General features: G+C 36.6%; 2 protein-coding genes across 2 annotated transcripts in view; both read right to left on the bottom strand.

Moving 5' to 3' along the window:
- Nucleotides 1-26,788, bottom strand: LOC136032032 (trafficking protein particle complex subunit 11-like). Its single transcript, XM_065712118.1, has 7 exons — nt 26,565-26,788; nt 21,086-21,255; nt 9,792-9,980; nt 7,981-8,154; nt 3,728-3,958; nt 716-938; nt 1-147 (listed from the first exon to the last, which is right to left on the bottom strand). Exons 1-7 carry the CDS (start codon nt 26,748-26,750, stop codon nt 16-18), a joined length of 1,305 nt encoding a protein of 434 aa, XP_065568190.1. The 5' UTR covers nt 26,751-26,788; the 3' UTR covers nt 1-15.
- LOC136032033 (phosphatidate cytidylyltransferase, photoreceptor-specific-like) overlaps nt 1-27,688 on the bottom strand; it is a 239,841-nt gene that overhangs the window by 20,680 nt on the left and 191,473 nt on the right. The gene's annotated exons all lie outside the window — the stretch shown is intronic.

The raw sequence follows: 27,688 nt of genomic DNA, 5'->3' as shown, positions 1-27,688 counted from the left end.
TTCAAAGTAAATAAATTATTTTATGATTACAGATAAAAAAATAAGAATACGATAACAACTTACACAATGTTCATATTTTGATTCAACTAGTTTTAAGTAACTTATCTCTTCAGACTCAATTGCAGGGGCGGCAGGTTCCATACTGATCTATAAAGAAAGAATTCTTTTAAATAGAACATCGAAAATGCTCTCTTATAATACTTGGAGCTTGATTTCTTGTTTGTTCCTAGATCGTTACTTACTGAAAAAAGATAGATAAATAAACAAAATTTGCGCAGATTTTACGAAAATCAATATGAATAAAGTACTGGCAAACAAAATTGACATAAATGTCCTAACTTGAAACTCTAAATAGATTTAAAAAATCATATTCATTTTCAATAGAATACGTTACAAATGGCGGTTTCAATGAAAGTAGAAGTCTTTTCTGTGTCAAGTTTCTTCTACACCACGATAGACAAAATTAATTGATGCTGATAAATGTTAAAATAACAAGAACATTCAGAAATAGTGTTGGGTCTATGTTAACATAAGCTCAGATAACTTTAGAGGCATTCAAATCCATAGGAGATTTAGCTTTTCAATTTTCTGGTATTAGGCTAATCCATTAGCCTTCTTGTATGGGTAATCCAATTGTTAAGCTGCAAAGTCTGTTGAAGTTTTTGTCATTAAAATCAAATATAGCTAATCCCTTCAAAATAAAAATAAAACTCACTTTTTCTCGTCTCCATGGTCTTTGACCATAAAATCCTGTTGGTGTGTTTAAGGGTGCTTCATCAGCGGGTCTAATTCCACTTTCAAGGGATTCTTTTGACAACTTTTTCCTCAGTTGTGCGTGTAATCCAGCTTGTTGAAAATAAAACCCAGGATGCTCTTTTTGTGTTGCTGATAGGCCTGCAGCAACAGCCTCTTCAAAAAGCATGGCAAATATTTCATACCTAGAGAAAAATGGAAAATTAAAAAAAAAAAAAAAATCTAGCATAGAAAACATTAGGATGCACAAATTGGCTGTAAATGGCAAAGCACCAACACAGTCGACTGAAAATGGCTAAATTATTGGAAACGTAGCCACTTATGATTCAAGTAAAATTGGATCAAGCACGAGAATAAAGCGTATAGCGGTCAAATCAAACACTAAAAATTCAGTGAAAATTTGGAAAGTAACTACAGATGGGTAAGAGAGATAAATAGGGGCAAAGCACAAAGAGAACTTTGCATTTGAAACTATAACGGTTCATAATGTACCTAAGACACTATGCTTTTTGTTTTTTTTTCTTTTTATAATCGTTAAAGCCTTTTGTAATTCGTTAATAAAATTCAAAAATTGTTAAAGCGAGGGTTTATGTGTCGAGGTATAACCGAGCTGGAAATTATACGGAGAAACGAGATGTCGTTAAACCTGGATATGGTACCTCTTTGGTATCTCCTATACAGAAAAATTCCACTAGTAAGACTTGGGAACCAAATACCCATATTACTCAAATCGAAATGCAAAGGCAAAAACGAAATCTCGAAAATGTACACAAAACTTACAGTGAATTTTCCGGTTTATCCAAAAATTAGATAAGTTGAAGTGCACTAATTTAAAAAAGCTATCTTGACCAAGACAAAAGAAAAAGCCACCATTCAGAGATAGGTAAAATGGTGATTGGAGGAACATGATGGGTGATTGGAGGAACAACAGGTAGGGGATTTCGTAAAGGGGAAAGAAGTTTACACAAAAGCGAGAGGACTCTTACCTGAAAAACATTTGGGTGTCCTATGGTACCTAATGCTACTCATCTTCGATATCTCCAAAAAATTATAAAACAAAGCTATGAGAGTTCATAGTGCTTTCCTTCATCGCCCTATATCTCTTCCACTTCTTTTAGAAACAGGAATATTACTTTTTTGGGTTAACATATAGATTTTAGTAAAATAAAAGATTTGAATCACCCTGGCATTTTGATATTTGGGGTCCAATTAATTATTTACATTTTATATATTTTTGCTATCCCCTCTTACTCGCTTGCTTCTTCTACTCTGATGCATTTCGGAAAGTACTCTCCTTAGTTAATAGTGAAAAAGAGCTAAAATGTTCAGATTGAATCATAAAATTAAAATTAAGTATCTAAGCAACAATGCAGTATTAGAGAAGATATAAAGATAAAAATAAACCATTAATCTTCGTTAAAACGTTTTCCTTGTTTTCCATTTAATTTCATAGTTTTGGGACTTCACCCTTACCATGCAAAGGTAGTCTCCTTCCTCCATTTCCTTCTCTGAATCTTTCTTTACCTTACTACTTTACACAATGACCAAATTTGTTTGCATTAAGAAACTATTCAGTACAAACATACACCTCTTTTGGCTCCCAATATATCATATTCTTTCTGCATAAAAAAAAAAAATCTTATTTCGTCTTAAATAAAAAGTAAAGCAAAAAAATCAGTTGTATTCATAAACTGATACCAAAATCTTTTGAAGCAAATATGCCTGTCACTCAAAACTACTATTACTGCTATTGCTAACAACTGATTTCAGCACCAAGCCACCTGCGACCAAAACAGCTGGGACCGCTTTCCCACCCAAATCTATTCAAATGTATAGTCTTAAATCTCTGTCAAAAATCTTTATGTCCTGTTTTATGACCTATTCCAACTTCATTCAAGGGCACCCTGTTTTTCGTTTGGCCACAGATGAAAGGAGAAAAAGAAGGGTTTTTGGCAGCCTATCTTCCTTTTAGTGGGGCTAAAAGACATGTTTCGTAGACCTTACTGTTTAGTGTTTAGAGCTTACTGTGCTGTACTGTTTAAAAGAGGTTTTAATATAGAGCTTAGTTGGTAAAACGATACTTAAACAAATCCCCATCGATGCTAGATGAAAAACATCTAGCGTGTCTTCCTCAACCTTTCGAAGCGCTCACCTTTTAAAGCTTTATTTGACCGCTGTAATTGAAATGGCATCCAATATCCTATTAGACAACTTAGTCTTCGTGGCATCAATTCTTTAACTTATTTTCAAATCCAGAAACAAAAAAACTAAAAAAATTTCTGACCCAGGATGCTCATGTTATTTGCACAATCTAAATAATAAAGGGCTTTATTTTCTCACTTGATGCCATGTTCTACCAAAGCCTTTGCTGCATTCCTTGCCTCACTTACTGACTTAACCATAGGAATATTTTTCTCTGATATAGCAGTAATCAATTTAACACACTTATACGGTACACCGTACCAGGCTAGGGTATTCACTAAAGATCTTTATCAGCTGAATCAAATACGTATTCTGGTCTATAGAACTCAGGAATAAAGGGACTGGATAATTTAGATACTTCTCAATTATTAATCATGGCTGTTCTAAACCAAAACTATTTTTCTTTAAAAAAAAAATTCACAACAGCATAGCCTAATAAGTATCATCGTGCTAAGTAATGCTTACTGCCCTAATATAAACAAATTTAATCAAATAAAAGGATTTGATTAAAGTTACTCTAAAATCACTGGGAACTGAAAGGTGATCTCAAATCATATTCATGCTTTTCAGTATCTTGTCTCTAACTCTGTAGCCACCATATTTCATTACCATGCCATCAGCACCTGAAGTCTTTTTCTTCTTTCTTCAATTCTTACAACACTGACTCTAAATCCTTACTAAATAAATGTTACTTCGCTTCCATCATGTCATACCAAAGTAAAAATAAATTCACAGCAATGGCAATGAAACAATGACTGTACTTGATACTTACTGTTGAGCAAGCCATGCTTGTTGTTCAAATTCTAGTTCTTTGTGTCCAGCTATCCCTCGAAAATGATCAATATGGTTCTTGAAATGATTAATTGACTCACGAGGCTGATTCTGGAGAAAATTAATCCTCCAAATTTTGTAAGCAATGATTATAGCAACACTTTTTATTTCATTCAAATTATTATCACTAATACGCACTTGAAGCAGGTTTTCGTAGGCTTGTGTATAGTGCCTGTAATAAAGAGATTTGTCACATTTAGAATTTCATTAGCTAAGTTTACTATCTAAATGTTGACAACTAAACTGCCACTATAAGAAACTTGATGAAATAATAATCTATTAGCGGCAATACCCTATCATTGTCCAAAGAAAAGAGCCATGTGCCTGTCATGTGTTAATTTTTCGCCCGACCACTTCGTGTGGATGGATTAGTTGCAGAAACATAGCAAGGGGCACATTCGAATCGACATTGAAAGTTCTATTGTTATTTAAAAGAATCAAAACTAATTGGCAGGCAATCAACCCCCTCCTGTGTTCTTTTGTGCCACCCAGCCCCCTTAAATCCCCATGACATCAATCCAAGACTTTGAATATGCCATTTTTTTTTAAAGCAGTTGAAAGGCTCACTAATGATGCTTCCGGGGAAAACATAACCGCCAAAACCTTGGGGCAAGAACCATGCTGGTTCTTTGGCGACCGATTGACTCAAAAATTTCCAGTATCGTTGCTTAGAGCAAAAAAACACATTTGGAAGCACAGCTTTTGTCTCAAGTCAATATGAAACTTAAAGCTCTAAGCCCTTGAGTTAAAACAAACCTAGTCGAAAAACAAAATAGATCTCGATTAAAGACTACTTGAACATGTGGCCCGAAAAAGGGCCAAAATTTTCTTTTCCTCGCTCGAAGCTTATATCTGAAAACCTTAAGCAAAGCAGACCTCACTGTAGAAAGAAAAATAGAAACGAAACGTTGATTGCCGAAACATGGGCCCAAGAAAGGGCCGGAAAAGTTTTTTTTTAACGGCTTGTATTCAAACAATAAACAAATACGAGCCCCTAGAACGAGGATAATTATATTCCCAAATGGCTTGAAACCCATATCATTAAGTCTTTCAGCCATGGGGTGCTCAATCCACAGAAAAAAAAAGTGAAACGAAAATTTTATTACACCTAAAAGATTGGAACCAAAAAAAGCTTGTTTAATTTGCTAGAAACTTACACATTACAGTCCGTGGATCCAGAGGACCCCAATTCACAAAAGAAAACCGAAAAAAGAATATTGATTCCCCTGAAAATAGGGCTGAGAAAAGGACTAACAAACTCTGTTTTGAACGGCTTGAAACTTCAGGACGCAAGGCCCAGGCCAAACGAGTCCTAATGTGCAAGCAATTTTTGGGGGGAGCACAAGTTCCCCCCAAAATTGCAGCTTAAAAAGGACAAATTTTTTTACTGATTAGCTTGAAATTTCCAAGCATGGTTGCCTTGGCTAAAGGGACCACCCATTTTATGGAAGGGGTAGGGGGATAGGGAACCCGTATGTGGGTCGAAAACCTTGTCATCTCTGATCAACTGAAAATCTGTAGCATAAATTACAAGACAAGAGGGGCCTTTGGGTGCTTGGTTCCCCCCCTAAAAAACAAAAACAAACGAACATGGGTTCCGAAAAGGCCTATGTACGTCCTCTGGCCCTAGTGAAAGTTCCTCCTGTCACACACTGGCACCAGCATAGGTTCCAAATGCCAGCAGTGCACGTGGCACAGGACCACCAGGGTCACTACTAATGGTACTAGGGTATGGTATCGCGGTCGTGATGGTACCATGGGTTCTACAAGTCTGATTTCGTTGGTTTTCTTGCCGTGTGCGTGCCATAGCTATAACAAGTAGGAATACGACAAGTATCAGGGTATCAAGCCCAAAACTCTTTTTCTTTTCAAAAATGTTACTTTCCTTTAGAAAAGCTATCTTCCATAACATAGGACCTCCTCACCTATACCAAACCACTCTATCAAATAACCCTTTATCTAATTCTAAACTCTCTCAAGACTCTACCTAAGCTAGTCTAAAAGAGGTCAAAGGAAACAAAGATTACTATCCAAATCACAAGCATAAAATGAACTGAACAAAAAATCAACTTGGCCTCAAAAGGGAAAAACACAGCGATGTACATCTCAAGAAGATCAACAGATCCTAACCCTCAGAGGGTGTGGCGCATGGTCGCGTGTCTTCTGCAATGTATGAATCAATCTCCACGTCCACCTCAGACAGAATTTACCCATGTCTAGCCGTTTAGAAATACGTTTTGGCTCGGGATGATTTACCATAACTACGCAGTTTCTATTTGAAGCTAATTAACACGTCTACGAGAAGTTACCTACTGTTACATGAAAATGAAAACCAAACGACTACACAATACTTAAAAATAAAAGGGAGGGGTGAAACAGAGAGTCCCAAAGTGAAAATGAATTTAATTTAGCAAGAGAAACGACAACAAAGGACATCTATTTGATAATCAGGGCCAAGGGCCCTAACAGACTAAAAATGTGTCAACAACAAGGACCAAAAAAAAATTCCCAATCAGATCGAAGCTTATATCTTTGAGTCTTAGGGTTAAAAGTAACCCAATGCATAGTAAAAAGTAGAAACAAAGTACTGTTTCCTCAAAAATGGGGTCCAGCAAAGGACCAAAAAAATCCAAAAAACTTTTTATTCTGTTGCGACAAAACACCGTATGTTCCTGGGGCTATTAAACTCTAGTCTGAAAAATAATTTTAATGTGGGGGCCTGAGTTTTCAAAAAATGTACCCTTAAAGACCTAACTTGTGTTATCAATTGACTTAAAATTTGCACTCTTAATTCCTTCGGCAAGAGGGTCCCAGTACACACGAAATTAAAAATAAAATTTCATTTCGCCGAAAAATGCCGCCCAAAAAAAGATCAAAAACCTTTTTTAGTTGGGTTTCTGTTCTCCAAAATATGGAACCCAAAAATGGTCTGGAAAACTTTCTTTGTCCAGTTGGTTTTAGACTCAAGAATTTTTTTTCGAACGGTTTGAAACTTACTGTCACAACTTTTTGGTTCAAGGAGATCTTAGTGTGTGAACAAAATTTCTGGTACAACAGGAACCCAAAAAAGGACAAATTTTTATTTCCTACTGTAGGTTTATAAAACAAAAGATAAACTTTTCACAATCAGCAATAAAGTTACAAGTTGACAGAGCCAGGAGAAAGTTAACGAAGACAATTTAGGGAAAAAATCAGTATGTTTTGATTCGCGAGAAAAAAAAAGTGCAACGTTTATCCCTGTGTCTCCTATAGTCTACCAACCGACTTATGTTTTATTTTTCTTCTTTTAAGTTATAACATAGCTTTTTAGTTTTCCTTAAAAACTACCTTTTTAAGAATTATTAAAAAAAAACTAAAATAAGTGAAAAACATTATCTTACAAAGAGAAAAATTATATTTAAACAAAAGAAACCTAAAAGAGATTAACTAAAAACATATATTTGTTGAAAAGAATTTTATTAATACAGTTTTCGCCATCAAAGGTGCATCTAATGAATGTGAATCATTGGACCAAAGGTGATGTGCTAGAAACCTTTTTGTTGAAATTAAATTATATTCTATCAGAATTAGTTTTCCTGTATTGAAAGGTGCAATTGTGGACTATAAAACCAAAGGCTACCCATAGGTTTCATATTTTACAAAAATTTCACAGGCTACTTATGCATAATTTCAACTGATTAGCTATCTTAGACTAATATGATATTTAAAAAAAATAATCCAAAACAAAGACTATTTGCCATGACTTCCGGAAGTTGTCTCCAGTTTTCTCTTCTACGTCTAACTTGAATAACTCAACACTATTAAAACTTTCAAATTGAAATTTTTGAATAAGAAAAGAGACAAACAGAACAACAAATTTATTCCGTATAACAAATTATTAGAAAAAACGCTTAGAAAAATTAGAAATTGTTGAGTAATTGATAATATAGAACAACCCTAATTAAAAGGGAAAAAAATGTTTTTTGTTTACTCTGTGATCCCTCTGGCCTGCTCACCCTACAAGCTCAGTTAAATATCCCTACGGACAATTTATACCACTAAAAGTAGAAAACTGGTTGACCACACTAATCGGGATTTCTTAAGCACACCAATGCTTGTGTAGAGTAATCATTTATATAAATATAATAAACTAAAAATAAAAATATAAACAATTTATCAGAAGTTAGCGTGACTAGTGACAATTTATCAACTCACTTTAAAGCATTAGACTGATCTTGGCGAAGTTCGCAGTAGACAGCAATCTTGAAAGAATGGCGCACATAAAGGTATGCGTGATTTATCTTGTTCAGTTGTTCTCGGTGTGACTTAACTCGCCTAGCTTCACCCAAGTAATAATTTTGGGCCATATCTAAAAAGGCTGACTCTAACCTAAAACAAATAAGGACCATTTTAGACCCACCATAATGAAATCAAATGATAAAAATTAAGGTCAGTTTTTACGTCAAACGAAGCACTAAAACAACCAAGCAGCTCAAACCCTAAAAAGTCTATAAAACAAACAAAAGAGAAAGTCCAGAAAGACAATAGATAAATCGCTATTTCACTATGATCTACCAATCTTTTTTTTTACATTTGATAATAAGATTGAGCATGCATGAGTTACTTAATATTCATATATGGGATTTTTCTGATTTTTATTCAAAAACGGGCACAAAAAACACAAATCGTATCATTCTTGAAGCAAAAGCTTGTACACAATCCCGTTTATAATCTTAACTGAACCAACACTATTTACTAATGATTTTAGTTGTTTCTTCCAAATAAAGAAAAAAATAACGACAGAATAAATTATCTCACTTCTCTCTTTTTCTTTACTTTATCCCACACTCAAAAAATTATCCCCGATCCACAAAAGTCCTCAAAATACTTAGATCACTATATCCAGGCAACGATTCAAATTTCTTCCATTCAAACAAACTTTACAATTTCACGCTCTGACACACTTGAAAATTCACCCCCAAATACGTTAGAAACACCTCTATCCTTCTTTTCATACCCCCAGTAATTATCTAACCATAATCAACAAGGCACCAAAATGCCTTACTTCTATCAGATGAATGTAAATTTTAAATGTAAACGTAAGGAAGAGTCTGTAATTGCGTCAACTTTAAACTTGAACATTAATAAACTCCTAAAAACTTTAATATTTCGATTCTTTTACCATGCAAACGGAAAAGGTTTGCCAAAAAAATAAAGAAAAGGAAGAAAAAAAATTACCACACCACACGAGGAAGAATCTAAACGAGTGGAAAAAAAAACGGATAGACAAAGCAGACATTTTGACAAAAACCTCAATACTAAAAAAAGGAAAAAAATTAAGTATAAAAGAAAAAGTAACGTTTTGAAGTAAACTATGCTGAAACAAAGAAGTGACTGAACAAAAAACAAGCCATACCAAATATTTTAAAAAAGAATCCTTTGGAAGAATTGAAAATCCTTGTATGGCACTGATTGTAATAATATTTTACTTGGTGAGCTAACTAACTAAATATATTTCTGAAGCATCTACTTGCTAAGCTCTACGTATTTGTATTAATATGGATCTTTTAAAGTCAGTTTTGAGCCTTAAGACTCAGGATTTACAGCAGATTCTGACTTTCCTTATCTTTCCACGACCGTCTATTCAGTATGCTGACGCCAATTAGTAAATATTATGTTTTACAAACAACAAAGTCAACACTATTGAGTTTGCTAATAATAACGACAATCGTTCTTATTTTTTTCCTTTTCTTTTTCTTGAGCTGCAGCTTAAAATGACAATACTTTGACCAAACATTATTCAATTGTGTGACTTGGATATCAATCAATAGACTGATTTTTCTTCTTTTAAGCATCTTAAAAAGTGAGCAGATTTCAAGCTTATCTGTTCCTCTTATTTGGAAGAACAGCTATTTTTTCCAATGCCCTTTCATTTCTGGTTATGTACTGTCAAGTTTGCAAGATCCCTAAACAGATAGTATACCCAATAATTAATAATTATCTGCTATTTCTTAGTCCAAGTTTACCTTCGAGTGTATCCATGCAAATGATCAGCGTGAGAAGGAAGAGCAAGTAGATATTTAGCAGGTATATCACAAGCTTGACACAGTATTCCTGCTCTTTCAGCAGCCAATGGATCCTCACCTGGAGGTAACGGAATTCCTCTCTGAATGAGAACAAGAGCTACTTTACACCTCCTTGTGCCAATAATTGATCTAAAAATATATATAACAGAGATTGAAAATGTACTTACTATAAAATAAAGGAACAAAAAAGTAAGAAAACATAAAACAAACATCTATATCATGTCAAATAGCTTAATGGTATTTCTAAACCAAGCAAGAAGACCATTTGGCAACTATGTTTATCATAGTAACTAATATAAAAAAAGACGTATAAGAGTAAAATATGAATAGGAAACGTGTTTATGCTAAGGAAAATGTAAAAAGAAAACAAGGTTATAGAAAGAAAATTTCTGCACCATATTAAAATCAAATGAAAAGTAGAATTTAATTTTGTTGGTTTGAACTCCACCTGTTGGGGGTGCACAATTCGTGCCTCTCAGCAGGCAGTCCCAATCTTGGGCAGAGGAGGAGGGTCGGACAACGGACTTGCAATCTGCTTTCGAGAACCTGAGGAGTACTCTTCTGGGGAAACATTCTCTCGCAGCTGAAACTTTAAAGAAGAGCCTTGGATCTGAACCCTCTACTGACGACGACAACACATGCCCAAGAACATGATTTTTAAAATCAAGAACCTAAAATTTGGTTTTTGGAATCTCCCCACGATGTCTCAGCTATCAATGACAGAACAAGTCAAACAGTTCGTGGTAACGAACTGTAGTAAGGAGCGACCCGGCTCAATAGTAAACGAAACTCTAAAAAACGGAATTTTGATGCTAAAATATACATCAAAAGAATCAGATTTTCATGCTGATTTTAAATATATAAGTTTCATCAAATTTAGTCATCAAAAGTTACGAGCCTGGAAAAATTTGCCTTATTTTAGAAAATAGGGGAAAACACCACCTAAAAGTCACAGTAATGTTAACGAAAAGAAAAAAAAGTTAACGAAAATCACACCATCGCATTCGGCGCATCAGAGAACCCTATAACAAAATTTTCAAGCTCCTATCTACAAAAATGTGGAATTTCGTCTTTTTTGCCAGAAGACAAATCACGGGTGCGTGTTTATTTGTTTGTTTCTTTTTCTTTTTTTTCCCAGGGGTCATCGTATCGACCAAGTGGTCCTAAAATGTCGCAAGAGGGTTCATTCTAACGGAAATGAAAAGTTCTAGTGCCCTTTTTAAGTGACCAAAAAAATTGGTGGGCACCTACGCCCCCTCCCACGCTCATTTTTTCTCCAAAGTCAACAGATCAAAATTTTGAGATAGCCATTTTGTTCCGCATAGTCAAAAACCATAATAGCTATGTCTTTGGGAATGACTTACTCCCCCACAGTCCCTGGGGGAGGGGCTGCAAGTTACAAACTTCGACCAGTGTTTACATATAATAATGGTTATTGGCAAGTGTACAGTCGTCTTCAGGGGATTTTTGTTTTGGGGGTGGGGGTGGGGTTGAGGGGAGGGGGCTATGTGGGAGGATCTTTCCTTGGAGAAATATGTCATGAGGGAACAGAAATTCAATGAAAAGGGCGCAGAATTTTCTAAAATTACTATAAAAAAAAACAATGAAAAAATAAACATGGAAAAGTTTTTTCAATTGAAAGTAAAGAGTAGCATTGAAACTTAAAACGAACAGAGATTATTACGCATATGAGGGGTTCTAAAAATACTTTAGCATAAAGAGTGAGGTATTTAGGAGAAGATAAATACCTCGCTCTTTATGCTATAGTATTTTTAGTAATTTCAACTATTTATTCACCTTTCTGATTCAGGGGTCATTCTTAAAGAATTGGGACAAAACTTACGATTTAGTGTAAAGAACAAGGTATTAACGAGGGTACAAACCCCCTCATATACATAATAAAAATTAAAGAATATAAAAGTTTGTTACGTAAGTTAATTCTTAAGTTACGTATATTTTTTACTAATAAAAAAATTCGTTAAAAATTAAAATTTATAGTTGCCTTTTTATGTAACCGAAAAAAATTGCATGGCAACTAGGCCTCCTTCCCCATCCCTTATTTCTCAAAATCGTCTGATCAAAACTAAGAGAAAGCCATTTAGCCAAAAAAGGAATTAATATGCAAATTTCATTTTAATAATTTATGTGTGGAGAGCCAAAATCAAACATGCATTAATTCAAAAACGTTCAGGAATTACATAAAGAAAACTAGTTTTTTTAACTGAAAGTAACGAGCGACATTAAAATTTAAAACGAACAGAAGTTACTCCGTATATGAAATGGGTTGTCCCCTCCGCAATCTCTTGCTCTTTACGCTAAAGTTTGACTCTTTGCCACAATTCTGCTTTTTAAAACAATTAAAAGCTTTAGCGTAAAGAGCGAGGGATTGCGGAGGGGACAACCCATTTCATATACGGAGTAATTTGTGTTCGTTTTAAGTTTTAATGTCGCTCCTTACTTTCAGTTAAAAAAACTAGTTTTCTTTATGTAATACTCCAGGAGATGCGCAGATACCATCTAGACATCCTGGCACTGTCCGAAGTAAGATGGACTGGCTCCGGAGAGAAACAACTTGACGATCGTTCTACGACCCTCTACAGCGGCGCTGAAAGTAAGAATGAACAAGGAGTTGCACTCATCATGACGAGGAAAACCTCAAAATCTCTCTTGAAATGGACTCCTATATCCCCAAGAATTCTAATATCACGTTTCACTGGACGACAAGCAAAACTTTACGTAGTAGTCTGCTACGCCCCCACTAACGTCACAGAAGTCAAGACCAAAGAAGAATTCTGCCACACTCAACAGGTGGTGGTCAATAACATTCCGAAATATGAAATCATGTGCATTCTAAGCAACTTAAACGCCATCGTTGGCAACGACGAGTCCTACTGCCCACAGGTACTCGGTAGGCACGGCATGGGCGTGCGTAACGAAAATGGAACGATGCAGATCGACTTTACAATGGCTAATAAATCTGGTGATAGGAGGGAGCCTTTTTCCTCATAGAGACGTCCACAAGTATTCATGGACCTCCCCTGGTGAAGCAGTTAGAAACCAGGTCGACCACTGTCTAGTCAACCGGAAGTTCCGCTCTAATATGCAAGATGTGAGAGCATATAGAGGTGCCGACGTTGGATCAGACCACAGCCTGCTAGTAACCAAATTTTCCCTGAAGTTGAAGAGGAAGGAGAAAAAGACACCCAATTCAGGACCCCAATTTGATTCTGATAAGCTCCTAGACAAAACGACCAGGCATGAGTTCGTTACCGAACTTAGCAAAAAGTTCGCAGCACTCTACATCAGTCACCAAGACGACCAGGAGATGATATGGGACCAGAAAAAGAACCTCTACATTGAGTCGGCAATCAAGACCCTTGGGCACCGCATGAAACCGAAGGACCAGTGGCCACCGGCACGCACTTGGCAGCTCATAGAGGAGAGGAAAGTCGCAAAACTTCAGATCCTTGTCTATCATGACGCAAATCAGATCTACAAGACCAAGAACTACAGACGGATTGATAAATCTGTCAAAAAGAGCGCGCGCCAAGACAAACGCCAGTTTGTCTTGGCCTTTGCTACGTAGCAGAGGCCGCGAAAGCTGAAGAAGCTGCTAAGAATGGAGACAGCAGGTTGTTGTACAATATAACGAAAGAGATTATCGGGAAGAAGAGAGTCAGGGATGGTCCGGTGAAGGGCAAAAATGACATACTGGTTACCAGTCTCGAAGAGAAGAAGGAGGTATGGGCCAACCACTTCGACCAAATCCTGAGAAGACCACCCCCAGACGAGCCAATATCATCCCCAGAAGATCCTCAGATCTCACTAGACATCAACACCAAGCCCCCGACTGAGGACGAAATTTTGAAGGCAGTCAAAAAGCTGAAAAACGGTAGATCACCAGGAGACGACCGCATCACGGCAGAAATGCTGAAATGCTCCATGGACACCTGTGTCAACTATTGGAAAGACTTCTTCGGAACCATCTGGATAGCAGCAAAATTACCCTCAAAATGGAAAAACAGTATGCTCGTGAAGCTCTTCAGGAAGGGTGATGCCGCGCTCTGTAACAACTGGTTAGGCATCAGGCTGCTCTCGATTCCTGGCAAGCTGTTGTCCCACATTATCCTGTCCCGAATACAGCGTCACCTAGATGAATACCTGCATGATGAACGGCATGGCTTCTGCCCAAACCGCTCATGTATAGACCTGATATTCACCCTGCGAATGCTCGCGGAGGGGAGCTCTGAATGGCGCAATAAACTCTACATGATCTTCATAGACTTCGAAAAAGCGTTCAACTCATTAGACCGCCAGTCTCTCTGGAAGCTCCTTCACCACAATGGTATCCCCGACATCATAGTAAATCTCATCACGGCGATGTATGAAGATATAACCTGTTGTGTGAAGACAGCAGAAGGAAATTCGCGTAAATTTTCCATCCTCTCCGGGGAGAAATAAGGATGCGTGCTATCTCTGCTATTTTTATCAGTCGTCATCGACTTCGTATTGAGGAGCGTCGACTCAATGGGCTACTCCTAAATGATCGCCTGCTGAGAAACCTAGATTTTGCTGATGATATTGAAATCCTCAAAACCAGCAAACCACGGCTTCCAGCGCTGCTCACGAGCGTTCAACAAAAAGCAGAAAGTTTTGGACTCAATATCAACACAAGAAAAATCAAATGCATGGCAACTAGTAATTCATCTATGAACATCAAATGTGATGACAACGACGTGGGACAAGTGGTCCCTTTCAAATATCTTGGCAGAAAAAAAGTTTGGAGGTCAACTACTTTCTCTCTCCAGCTTAAGCTCCACCTGTTCAACAGCAACGTCCTGCCCCTCCTCCTCTATGCACCTGGAGCCAAGAACAATATCAACCAAAACAAGAGAGGAGAATTCAGTATTTTGAAAACATGTGCCTACATAGACTTCTCGGCATCCACTGGAGCCAGAAAGTAACGAACGAGCACATTAGAAACAGCACAGGTAAACTGTCCCTCATCGAGACCATACGAAGGCGTAGATAGAGCTACCTTGGAAACGTGCTGCGCATGGAAGATTCCGGAATCCCCAAATCGACATTTTTCTGGTTATCTGAAAGCACCCCCTGTAGAGGAAGACCCGAAAATACACTCCGTCATACCTATAACAACGACCTGCGGCATACTCACGCCTCAATACAGCCAGAGTGTGAAGATACCGTCGCAGCCACAAGTTCCAGAGACGACTGGAGACTCTTCTTCGATGCCCTGGGCCCATCTGAAGGCACAGGAGGATCTAAGGTCTAAAGTAAGGTTAGACCTGAACATTTCGTATTAAATAATTGTTGTATAAACTTCTAAAAGGGCTGGTTTGATAGGGAACTGAAACGGTTACAGCCTCTTTTGATAGTCGAAAAAGATTGGAGGGCAACTAACCCCCTCCTATGTCCGCCATTTCCTCAAATACATCCAATCAAAATTTTGAGACAGCTATTTTGTTGAGCGTAGTTAAAAGGTCTGCAAATTACGTCTTTGAGGATGAAGTCCCCTCCTCCCCACAGCCCTCAGGGCAAGGGTTGTAAATTATGCCCTGGAAACATATAAGTTTTTATAGAAAGGGTAGTCGTATAAAATTTCGGAGGAGGTCCACTGGATTGGTAATCAGAAGTTCTAGTTCCCTTTTTAAGATTGGAAGTGATGGAGGGACGATACCCTCCCCCAGACCTCGTATGATCCCGAAATACGTCTGATAGAAGTTTGGAGATGGCCATCTGTAGTCGTAGTAACTTCAAAAAAGGTTCATTCGATTGGAAATTGAAAGGGTCTTTTTTAATAGTCAAAAGTGATTGGAGGGCAACAAGTCTCCCCCCCCCCCATGCGCATCAATTCACAAAACAAATCTTATCAAAATTTTAAAATGTTCAGCGAAGTTGAAAGGTTTAGAAATTATGTCTATGAGGATGACAACCCCCCCCCCTCATCCCATCCCTCAGCAAAAGAGTTACAAGTTATGCACCGAGGGTATATAAGGACATTATGGAAAGGGTGGTCGTATAACATCCGGAGAGGGCTCATCGGATTAAAAATCAGATGTTCTAGTTCCCTTTTTAAGAGACGAAGTGATCAGGGACAGCAGCCCCCCTCCACCTACGTCATATTTTCCAAAAATGCATCTGATACAAATTCTGAGATAGCCATTTGTTCAAAAATAATTCAAAGAGCATATAACAAGGTCATTGGGGTGGACAGAATCCCCACCGTCTGGGGGGGTAAGGGTTGTAAATTATGTGATAGGGGCATATAAGGTTTTTATTTAAGGGGTGATCGTGTGAACTTCAGAAGAAGCCCATGTGATTTGCAATGTAGAGTTATAGTTCCCTTTTAAGAGTCAAACATGATGGAGAGCAACTGACCCCTCTCCCTGGCATCTTCTTTTCCCAAAACACATTCAACTGAAATTGTGAGATTGCCATTTTATTACCAATAGTCCAAAAATAGTATAACAATGTCTCTAGGGTGGACAGAATCCCCCACAGCCAACGGACAAGGGTTGTAAGTTATGCCTGGGGCATTTAAGGTTTTTATGGAACGGGTAGTCGTATAAACTTTGGATCGGATGGAGGTCATTTGTTTGCAAGTCGAAAGCTTAAGCGTATGAGTAAAAAATGAATGGAGAGCAATCAGCCCCCCCTCAAGCCTATCATTCCCCAAAACATATCCGATCGAAATTATAAGAATACTAGCTGTTGGGATGGCACTTCGCGCCACCCCAACACCTAGTTGGTGGGGGCGCTTCGCAGCCCCCCAAGCCCCCCCCCGCGCGTAAGTCGTTACGCGCCATATTAGTTACGCGCCATTGTAGTTGTGTCCCTATGTCCCACCTGTGAATATAGATATATATATATATATATATATATATATATATATATATATATATGTTTTTAACTACGTAAAACTTGCGAATATACAACATTCTTTGCTGTCCCATTTGTCTCTGTGTCCCGGTCGTCATTTATATTCCCTGTGTCCCGGTCGTCATTTGTGTCCCGGTGTCCCAGTCTGTGATTTCTCTTTGAGTGTCCCGGGCGTCATTTATATTCCTTGTGTCCCGGTCGTCATTTATATCCCCCTGTGCCCCCCGGCGTCCCCGTTGTAGTTGTGTCCCTGTGTCCCGGTCGTCATTTATATTCCCTGTGTCCCGGTCGTCATTTGTATCCCGGTGTCCCGGTCTGTATATACATTCGTTTTTTAGTTTTGTTTTTCTCCTTTATTTTTCATTTTTTTCCTTTTTTATTTTTTTTATTTTTTAGTTTTTTAAGTTTTTTAGCTTTTTTAGTTTTTTTATTAGTTTTTAGTTTTTTTTTCTTTTTAGTTTTTTTGTAGTTTTTACCTTTTTTTTAGTTTTTTTAGTTTTTTTTTACTTATGTCCTGGTCGTCATTTATACTCCCTGTGTCCCGGTCGTCATTTGTATCCCGGTGCTTTGTTGATGGTGATTGCTAATCGAACATTCCTTTTGTCCCGATCGCTTTCTCTTTGAGTGTCGTCATTTATATTCCCTATGTGCCGGTGTCCCGGTCGTCATTTGTGTCCCGATGTCCCGGTCTGTAATTTCGTCAGTTGAAAACATGACGTAAGTCGACACACAAACATGACGTCACCCGACAGACAGACCCACACAGACACAGACAACTTATTTTATATATATAGATTATCTTGTTCAGCATTTCGTTGTTTATACATAGTTCGTTGTTTATACATAGCATTTGTTAATGAGAAAAGTATGCATGTCTGAACTTTACTTTCCAAGAAGACGAAGATTATTCAGGTGAGCCTTTCAGAGAATATTGAGGGGAGTGTTACAGTAAATCAAAGTACGTTATCTATATATGGATTGTCAAAAGGGTGCAACACAGGAATAACAGAGCATTTTAATTTGAAAAATTGAGGAAATGATAAGGGAGATGATCAAAAAGGCAAAATTTGCATGCTACCATTACTACCGCAACTACCACCACTTCTCTATTTACAGTATCAAGGGGGAATTTAAACTAAATCAAAAGACACTATGTGCATGCACATTGTCATAATAGCGTATCTCAAGAATTCATTGGGAACTTTCAAAGAATACTTTAAGGGGAAAATCATATAACCAAAAGATAATATGTGCACACTACTGCTAATACTACTGTTACTGCTACATTTACTACAACTACTACTTCTTTTGCAACTACTTGTAGGGCTAAGAGCATTCAGAAGAAAATTTCAATAAATATATGAATATACTAGTTATCAATGCGACCTATCAGCAATGTCATACAAATGGGTAATTGTATTAAGTTGAAACTTCAAGGCCTTGATGCGAGGGATGTTCTATAGACCAAAAGGCAATAGGTTAATACTACTGCTGCTAGTAGTACTACCGCTATTCAATACTATTGTTAGTAACATCAATACTAATACTGCGACTACTACTTAAACTATGCCTAAGGATATGAAGGTGAAATTTTCAAGAAATTTTCAGGGAGGAGATTTAATTCAATTAAATCCTTGAATGAAATTTCAAGGAATATTTAATTTCAATAAATATATGAACATACTAGTTATCAATGCAACCTATCAACAATGTCATACAAATGGGTAATTGTATTAAGTTGAAACTTCAAGGCCTTGATGCGAGGGATGTTCTATAGACCAAAAGGCAATAGGTTAATACTACTGCTGCTAGTAGTACTACCGCTATTCAATACTATTGTTAGTAACATCAATACTAATACTGCGACTACTACTTAAACTATGCCTAAGGATATGAAGGTGAAATTTTCAAGAAATTTTCAGGGAGGAGATTTAATTCAATTAAATCCTTGAATGAAATTTCAAGGAATATTTAATTTCAATAAATATATGAACATACTAGTTATCAATGCAACCTATCAACAATGTCATACAAATGGGTAATTGTATTAAGTTGAAACTTCAAGGCCTTGATGCGAGGGATGTTCTATAGACCAAAAGGCAATAGGTTAATACTACTGCTGCTAGTAGTACTACCGCTATTCAATACTATTGTTAGTAATATCAATACTAATACTGCGACTACTACTTAAACTATGCCTAAGGATATGAAGGTGAAATTTTCAGGGAGGAGAGAAGATGAACTGAATCAGAATACACCCTCTGTATACAGGTTGTTGAAAGGGGGCAAAAGCAATATCTTAGGAACAGTTTGATGTATGAGGTTGAAACTAAAAGGGCTTGTTATGAGGGATGTTGAACTAACAAAAAGAAAATATTTGCATCCTAATGCAACTTCTTCTATTCATACTACGGTTACTGTTACTATTATTGCGACTTTTTTTACTACCACTGCCACTAAAGCTTAGGCTACTACAATTAATTCTACTGCTACTACTAGTACTAAAGCTATTAAAAGTAGGGATATTAACGAAAAAAATTTGGAATATATAGAAACTCTATGGAACTAATTCGAAACACACTATGCCCACATAGGTTGTCAACCTGACGCATCAGAAATACTTCAGGAACAGTTGATGGTATGTATTAAGATGAAACTTTGAAGGGGATGTTGAAGAAACCAAAGGTGCTGCAAATACTGCAAAATACGTTTTAAATGTTTTCACTTTTCTTATTTTCATAAATAAAAAATTATCAAAATTTGAAGGAATAAATATTGGTATATGTCAATTAAACTGACAATCCACGGTCATTTGTTTTTTCGTTTCTTTTTCCAGTAAAGCACAAATTATGTTCTGTTCTTGAGCAGACATGGGGGTTATCAGGCCTACTCATATTAATTTTGCTCGTTTTGTGTTTGACTTGGCTATTTATTGAAATTTCTATTTGTTTTGAGTTTTACTTATTTATTGATAAAGATTTTTGGTAGTTTTATGCTTGAAAGATTATTTGACTTCATTTCTGCTCATTCTTGGCTTAATGGAACTCCTTAGTTTTCTTTCAGAAACTTGTTTTGTGGAAAAGTTTTTAAAATAATTAAAAATAAAACAGGTTTACGAGGAACAAGAAAGAGGAATTCCCATGAGGAGAGGGTCAGAACAGGAGAATTATAAAACTATGTGTTTCTACTGCCTTTCTCCTGCCACCCCTTGGTGCTAATGGTTGTTTTTGCTTATTTATATTTTTCCATCACTTTGGAGCTTGGTCAGTGTAGAGAAGCCACTGTCACACTTTGGTTTTCAAATTACAGAAATTAAAAGTTGGTGATACAGCAGGAATTGACCATTTTTTTGTTGTCTAATCATACAGATTAGAACTACTACTGCAGTCATGGTTCAAACAAAGTATGGCATGCCAAAATTTCTGATGAAAGAAGATTGGCAAAGGGGAGGGGTGCATGACCCATGTACCAACTCTGTTCAATATAAAGATTGGAAACCCTTGCATTTTGCCTACATGTCCACTTTTCAGCTAAACAGTTAGCAGTTGGGGAAGAGCAAGTACAACTTAGACTTACCTGGTATTTGCACCAAGTCACATATTAGCTTAATTTTGTAGTAAGTCAGAATATCACTTGCGTTTTTGCACCAAATTAAGACTTGACAATTCTTCTCCACATTTCATAATTTTATTAATGTTATTGAATGTTTTTTCGAATTTTTTTTTTTTTCACATGTACTTGCTGACCATTCTCATATGATTTGAAGACAGATTCTTCATCCTTTGGATTTTTGGCTATTTTTATTTTAAAAAGTTCTTGTTTACATTGCTAGCTTGTTCATTCAGTGGTAATTGCTGATTTTCTGCTGTTTTTTTTTATTTTATTTTTGTCAAGCAATGATGAAAATTATGTTTAATTATTTTCTTTTAAAATTTTGATTTGTTTTAATTTCTATGAACTGCTTATTGCTTGTTTGTTTGTTGTTGTTGTTTTTGGCCAAGAAATTCAAATTTGGCAGCTATTTACTATGAAAATCACTTCTCAGAGCAAATCTTATTGATTTCCAAGCTTAGAAAATGGAAAATTTTTTGACAATTCAAAACATTAGATGGTATTCCTAAGTTTTATCCAAGAAACATGAGCAGTACTCATAAATCAAGAACCCTTGCCAAAATATTATGTTAACTATTAAGAATTATTGTAGGATAAAATAGCCAAAACTACAGCAGAGTAAGAAAAACAAAACATAGGTCCCCGCATAAATAAGAACTACTATGAATTTAAACATATTGAAGGAAAATATATCATTTTCCACCAATATTCAGCTGATTTACTTTAATTGTTGAACTTTTTCAATGACTTCAGCCTTTTTTTCTGGCCAAGCAGGATCATTCCAATCCAGGTCTGCAAAACATACAACAACAGCAGGTATTTGATGGACATGCTTTTGTAGCCAAGTAGATTTCAGGATTCCTTTAGGAATGCACCATTCATAAGAAGTCCTCTAAAAATATTTACATGTAAATGTTTGTGGAACTATAAATTAAACAAAACAGGCATAACAATAGATGAATAAATAGAGTGGAATTAAATAAATTTGTTTTGTTTTTTGTAGAGCCACTTCATATGGAGGATATGGTTATGTAAACTTTGGAGGGGACTTATTCAATCGGAAATCAGAAGTCCTAGTGCCCTTTTTAAGAATCAAAAGCGTTGACAGGGCAACTAGCCCCCCCCCCCCTGCCTTCTCCAATAAAAATTTTCAGATAGCCATTTTGTTCAAAATAATCTAAAGATAAAATATACCTTAGAGATTGGCAAAATCCCCACAGCCTCCAGATCAAGGGCTGTAAGTTATGCAAGCTATTCATTGTCAACATATAAGGTTTTCATGGAAGGGGTGGCTCTATAGACCCCAGAGAAGGCTCATTCAATTTTAAATCAGTAGCTCTAGTTCCCTCTTTAAGAGTCAATAGTGATCAGGGGGATCCAATCCAATCTGCACTTTGTGCAGATATTATCCAATTTGCACTCTTTGGAGGCGGTGGTATTATTAACTTTAGAGATGACTCATTTGATTGGAAATTGAAAGTTAGATGAATAAATACAGTGGAATTAAGTAAATTCATTGTTGTTTTTTTTTGCAGAGGCACTTCATATGGAAGGGGTGGTTATATAAAGTTTGGAGGGGACTTATTCAATTGGAAATCAGAAGTCCTAGTGCCCTTTTTAATAGTCAAAACTATTCACAAGGCAACCAGCCCCCTCCCCACACCCTTTTCCCCCAAATACTTTCAATCAAAATTTTGAGATAGCCATTTCGTTCAAAATAGTCTAAAGATCAAACAACTATAACTCAAGCATTGAAAATTGGCCCCTGGGGGACCCAGGGCTGTAGCTTATCCAATATGCACTCTGTGGAAAGGGTGGTATTACTAACTTTAGAGATGACTCATTTGATTGGAAATTGAAAGTTTCAGCTCCTTTTTCAAGAGTCAGAAGCGGTCTAAGAGGGGAGGGGGGGGGGGGGGTAACCAGCCTTCCCTAAATTCATCTAGTCAAAATTTTGAGATATTCATTCTGTTCAAAATAGTCCAGTGTCAAAATAACTATTCTTCAAGGGTTGAACCCCCCTACCCTACAGCCCCCAGGGGAAGGGTTTTAAATTATGCTGGTTGCTCATTGTTGCTTTGATACATTTAATACTATGAAAAAAAAATTACCTTGAAATGGGAAATGCTAAAAACTTGAAACATGGGTGCTGAAAAACTTGAAACATGGGCAATGAAAATCAAACAGAAATTTTATTTGTTAATACCAAAGAAGTTTTTTTTTTAAGTGAAGGCCATTTTCTAAACTTAAGATCAGCTGAAGTAAATCTCTATAATAATTCAAGCTCAAAACAACCAGAAATTACTACTAAAGAATAAATGAAACCCAAAATGAACAGAAATTAAATAAACAATTGTAGCAAACAAACATGCACAAATAGAAATGGATAAACAAAATCCGCTGAAGTAAATCTTTATAATAATTTAAGCTCATAACAACCAGAAATTACTACTAAAGAATAAATGAAACCCAAAATGAACAAAAATTAAATAAACAATTGTAACAAACAAACATGCACAAATAGAAATGGATAAACAAATTTTACAAGTAAAACTTAAACTCAACATACAAATCAAGCTTAAAGTGAACAAAAACCACTTCAAACAAGAGTTTGGCTGCTGCCTTGTTCCCTAGTGGTGAAATAGAGATAAAATTACTTAGCTTAATTAGACTGCAAACCCAACTATAGAGTTTCATCATAAGACAGAGTCCTTCAGAGGGGTAAATTGTAGGGGTTGACACAAGACCTTTCCAGGCAATAATTTAGGCGTTAATTTGGATCTATATTTGAAAACTACATTTACATAATTGCACTAGGCCTACCTTCAGTAAATTCGTTTTTAGGCCTATCTAAATTTGCTAGCTACAAGATGAACACACCAATTGATGTATCTTTCAATGCCCTTTCAAAATATACTAATCAATGTCACATATATTCAACATGTCCCTGACCAAAAAGTCAGTACCAAATGACTAGAGAACAGCAAATTTTATACCAATTTTTAAGAAAAGTGACAAGGATAACCAGGAAATTATCAACCAGTAAGCCTAACCTCAGCCATTTGCAAGATCATGGAAGGTATCATTAACCATGCTCTAATAAACTATTTAGAAGAAAATACTCTTATTAGCAATAGACAACATGGATTTTGCAGAGGCAGGTCAATTGACACCAACTTTATTCAGTCATATGATTATGCAACTAAAATTTTGGATATGGGTAAACTGGTCAACATTATCTTACTTGACCAAGCCAAAGCCTTTGACAAAGTTGAACACTCATACCTGATGCTGAAGCTTAAAGCTTACCAGGTGCATGAGGATGTGATTGATTGGAGCATTCCAAACTGGAAGATCTCAACATGTCATGATCTACACAAATAATGGCGATCCAATTTTCTCCTTCACTTCCCTGGTAAGTGGCGTCCCAAAGGGAACCATCCTTGGGCCAACGTTGTTCAGCATATATATTAACGACTGTACAACCTATCTATACAACCTTTTAACATTATATGCTGACAACTGTAAGCTCATTTGGCCTGCTGTAACTGAAAAAGAAAGAGCCCGCATTCAGCTGGACCTTGACAGGCTATCCTCCTGGTCATCAACTTGGGCCCTAAAATTCAATGCAACTAAATACAAGGTACTGCACTTAGGGCCCAACAACCCCCACCATCCCTACCATATAGGGTGTGATTGGTTGGAAGCAGTTGCTGAGAAGAGAGACATAGGCATCATTGTGGACAAGGATTTAAAATTCCACAGCCACACTCAGGCTGCAAAAGCTAATTGAGCTCTTGGACTCATTAAGCGCTCTTTTGTAACCAGAAAGTCATGTGTGGTTACAAAACTTTATAAAGCCCTTGTCCATCCCCACCTTGAGTTTGGCTTGACTTTGGCCTTTCCCCAAAATAAAATGGACACAAGAGCCCTTGAAAGTGTCCAAAGGAGAGCAACCAAACTGGTCTGTGGCTTAAATAATGCCCCTTACCAGGATCGCCTAAGGGGTCTGAGACTTCCAACCCTCATGTATTGAAGATATAGAGGAGATGTGATCATGGCATGCAAAATTTCCAAAACCGGTCACCTGATGCAGATTTTCACCCCCTCCCTGGCTAACAATTCAAGAGGTCACAGTCTGAAGTTTCACCTGCCTGGATGTCAGAGAAGGGAACAATGTGGCTTCTTTTCCATTCAGGTGGTCCCTGTCTGGAACAGCCTATGCAAGTCTACCATCCAAGCTGAGACTCCCCATTCCTTCAAGGCTGGAGTCAACAGGGACTGGGAGAGGGCTGAGTGGAGGCTGGACTGGGAAGCTAAGCCAACATAATTACATCATTCACCACCAGCAAGAACTACAGGAGGATCTACCACCTTATCTCACTGGGAAATGCAATTTAAGGTAATGTATATCATAGCCTTTTCTAATAGGGGGTAGATATAATCTCAGCCCTAGGCTACACACATAAACATTTTCTAACTTCTAGGGATTGAATTATTGTTTACACTAACTTTTCATCAACAGACAGTTCACAGAGCCAAATAGGCTACAATCAATTGAAAACAGCATAAGCAAACTAGGCCACCTAGGGCTATATTTAACCAAATGAGAGGAAGGCAGGGGAACTGAGGCAGACTTGTGAAGACAAAAGTTAGTGTATTTGTAAAGAGGCTTGAAAGTTGTACCAAATGGTATGACAATCTTTTAGCTAGTAAACTAATACAATAAGTTCTACCCTGGGCCTACAATCACCCTGCTTTTCAAGATAGCCAACATTGTTTCATCTACAATTTTTCTACTCAATTTAACATCAAACAAGGTAATTGTTCAGTGGTTGACCACTTCTGAAGGAAAAATATAAACAAATAAAAGTAGCACTAAACATAAAGATTTTTGTAGTTTCTGGTGCAAGATAAAGTCTTAGAATTATGCCAATACAAAAAAAAATGAAAAACCAAAACAAAAAATTATTGTTCCAAAATAAGGGCCATCTTCCTATTATTCAGATAAGGCTATCATATTTTCTCTCATTGTTTTCTATTGTTTCAAAATTATTCCAAACAATATTTACAATAAAAATTCAATTTCAACACATGGAAAACTACAAGTTATTTCATCCTTTTAAAAACACTAAAATCTATTTTAAAGCATGATATTATCACAAGAGTCAATAGAATAGAGAAATAGATTATTGGGGCTTTATTATTTGGGTACTATTATAGATTATACAGGAACCTCTGAGGGGGGGGGGGGTATATTATCAGGAAGGTTAACCATATTATCTATAAATAGGGCTAACATTAAATGTGAAATCTGTGGAAAATTTGTCATTTGGGTCACTAATAAGATAGCTAAAAATAGAATTACTATTAAAATCAGAATTTCATCTTGAATCAAAATGTAACTGTAATTTGTGTTGGGAATGACCTTTACCACCACTAACCCCCCTATTTGGCAATATATAGCTATATATAATTCAGAATATATATATATAAATATACATATATATAGTTCATATACATATACAGCTGAATATATATAATTCATCTGTACAGGCCTATATTTCCATATTAGGGGGCTGGGGTGCAAAATTTATTTCTGTCACAAATAAATATTACATTTGTATTCAGGTACAAAATAATTTCTAATTTAATCTGGTTTGGTCCCTGATATGCCTGCTAAATTTCAATGCCCTAGCTTATCTGGAAGTGCCTGAACTAGCAAAACCAGGACAGACCAGCCAACAGAATTTGCAATTGCTATGTCACTTGGTAAATAGGCCTACCAAGTGCCATAAAAAGGCATCAAGTGGTATGTTCACTTTATTGGTAGGCCTAACTCAATTATATGAACTGCAAAATATTTACTAAACTACAAACTCAAATATGCTATATGTCAGTACTATATGTCACTTGGTAAATACCAGTGCCATAAAAAGGCATCAAGTGGTATGTTCACTTTATTGGTAGGCCTAACTCAATTATATGAACTGCAAAATATTTACTAAGCTACATACTCAAATTTACCTAGGCTATATTTCACAGCTATCCCATTAGGCTAATTGCTAAATTTGCCAAATCTAAAGGTTCTTTGTATCTTGGTTTAGCATGCTTCCTGCAGAACATACTAACCACTAATATTTATCTTAGAGAAACTATAGAGAATAAATGGCAATTTATTCTTCTAGTTACAAAATTTACTTCAGGTTTTCCTTGAGGTATTTGTGTTTCCAAATGGTCTATTTTTATATAATTGATGGTCCTCTGGTCAACATTAGTCAGCAACTCCCATAAAATTTTATTTGAAATAATGGAAGTGTTTAGTCCAAAAACAGCTACTAAAGGAAGAAAACTGAGCTTCAACTCTTCTGGCAGCAACTCATCCATTTCCCTGTCTTTTTTTTGATAGTCTAGAATCTATTCAAACAAGTACACAGTGTTGCCTGATCGTGAACCAATAGGTAAGCCGCAGCCTTTGAAAAACAAGCCAAATATAAGCCAGATAATTGTTTGCCCAAAATCTAACTTTTCTTTTAAAGGTGTCCAAGTTTTGACAATTGTTTTATAGGACATTTTCCCGTGCTTCCACAGAAAGTTTGTGGCACGAAAAGAGCGTTTCCACGGCCTTTCATGTGGCCCACAAGCGCGTTTCTGCCACCAACAAGATTTTTGTGGCTCAAATTCGACAAGCAGCTACTGAGGGGATTGTCGCTTTTGTGGCTCAATTTTGGTGGTAAATTCAAATTTGGCAACAAAATAAGGTCAAAACAATAGAGTAAAAACTTTTCAAGTATGTGCACACAAATCTGAACATTGTTTTTGCACGGAATGGTAAGGACGAAGGGCTGGAGTTCTATTTATTGATATATACATGATTTTTATTTATATATTCAGACATTTGAATTTATTGCCCTAAAACATACAAAACGGCGTTTCCGCGAATTTCAACTTGTGGCTCGACTGAGTGGCACACAATCGTGTTTCCGCAAAAAAAAAATTAAGAAGTGTGGCCCACAACTGTGTCACGGAAAATGCCTATAAAAATACTCACGACTATTCAGGTCCTTTCATTATTCATAAAATATTCTATTCATTATCTACCTTCCAATTCGTTCCTAGCCTGAGGAAGTTCAGTTTCAGTGTAGAGATTATTTGAGGCAGCATTTAAGACGTTTTTCCATGCTCCAACAAATAGTTTGTTTGTTGTGGAATTGTGGCTCGACAAGAGTGTTTCCACGGTCGTTCGTGCTACCCCATAAGTGCTTTTCCGCGACCAACAATATATTCATGGCTCACTTTATGAATCAAATTCGACAAACAACTGG

Source organism: Artemia franciscana, chromosome 10, assembly GCF_032884065.1.
Source record: "Artemia franciscana chromosome 10, ASM3288406v1, whole genome shotgun sequence".
Classification (NCBI taxonomy): domain Eukaryota; kingdom Metazoa; phylum Arthropoda; class Branchiopoda; order Anostraca; family Artemiidae; genus Artemia; species Artemia franciscana.
Note: the sequence above shows the minus strand (reverse complement) of the source record. Positions and strands in the feature narration are given on the sequence as shown.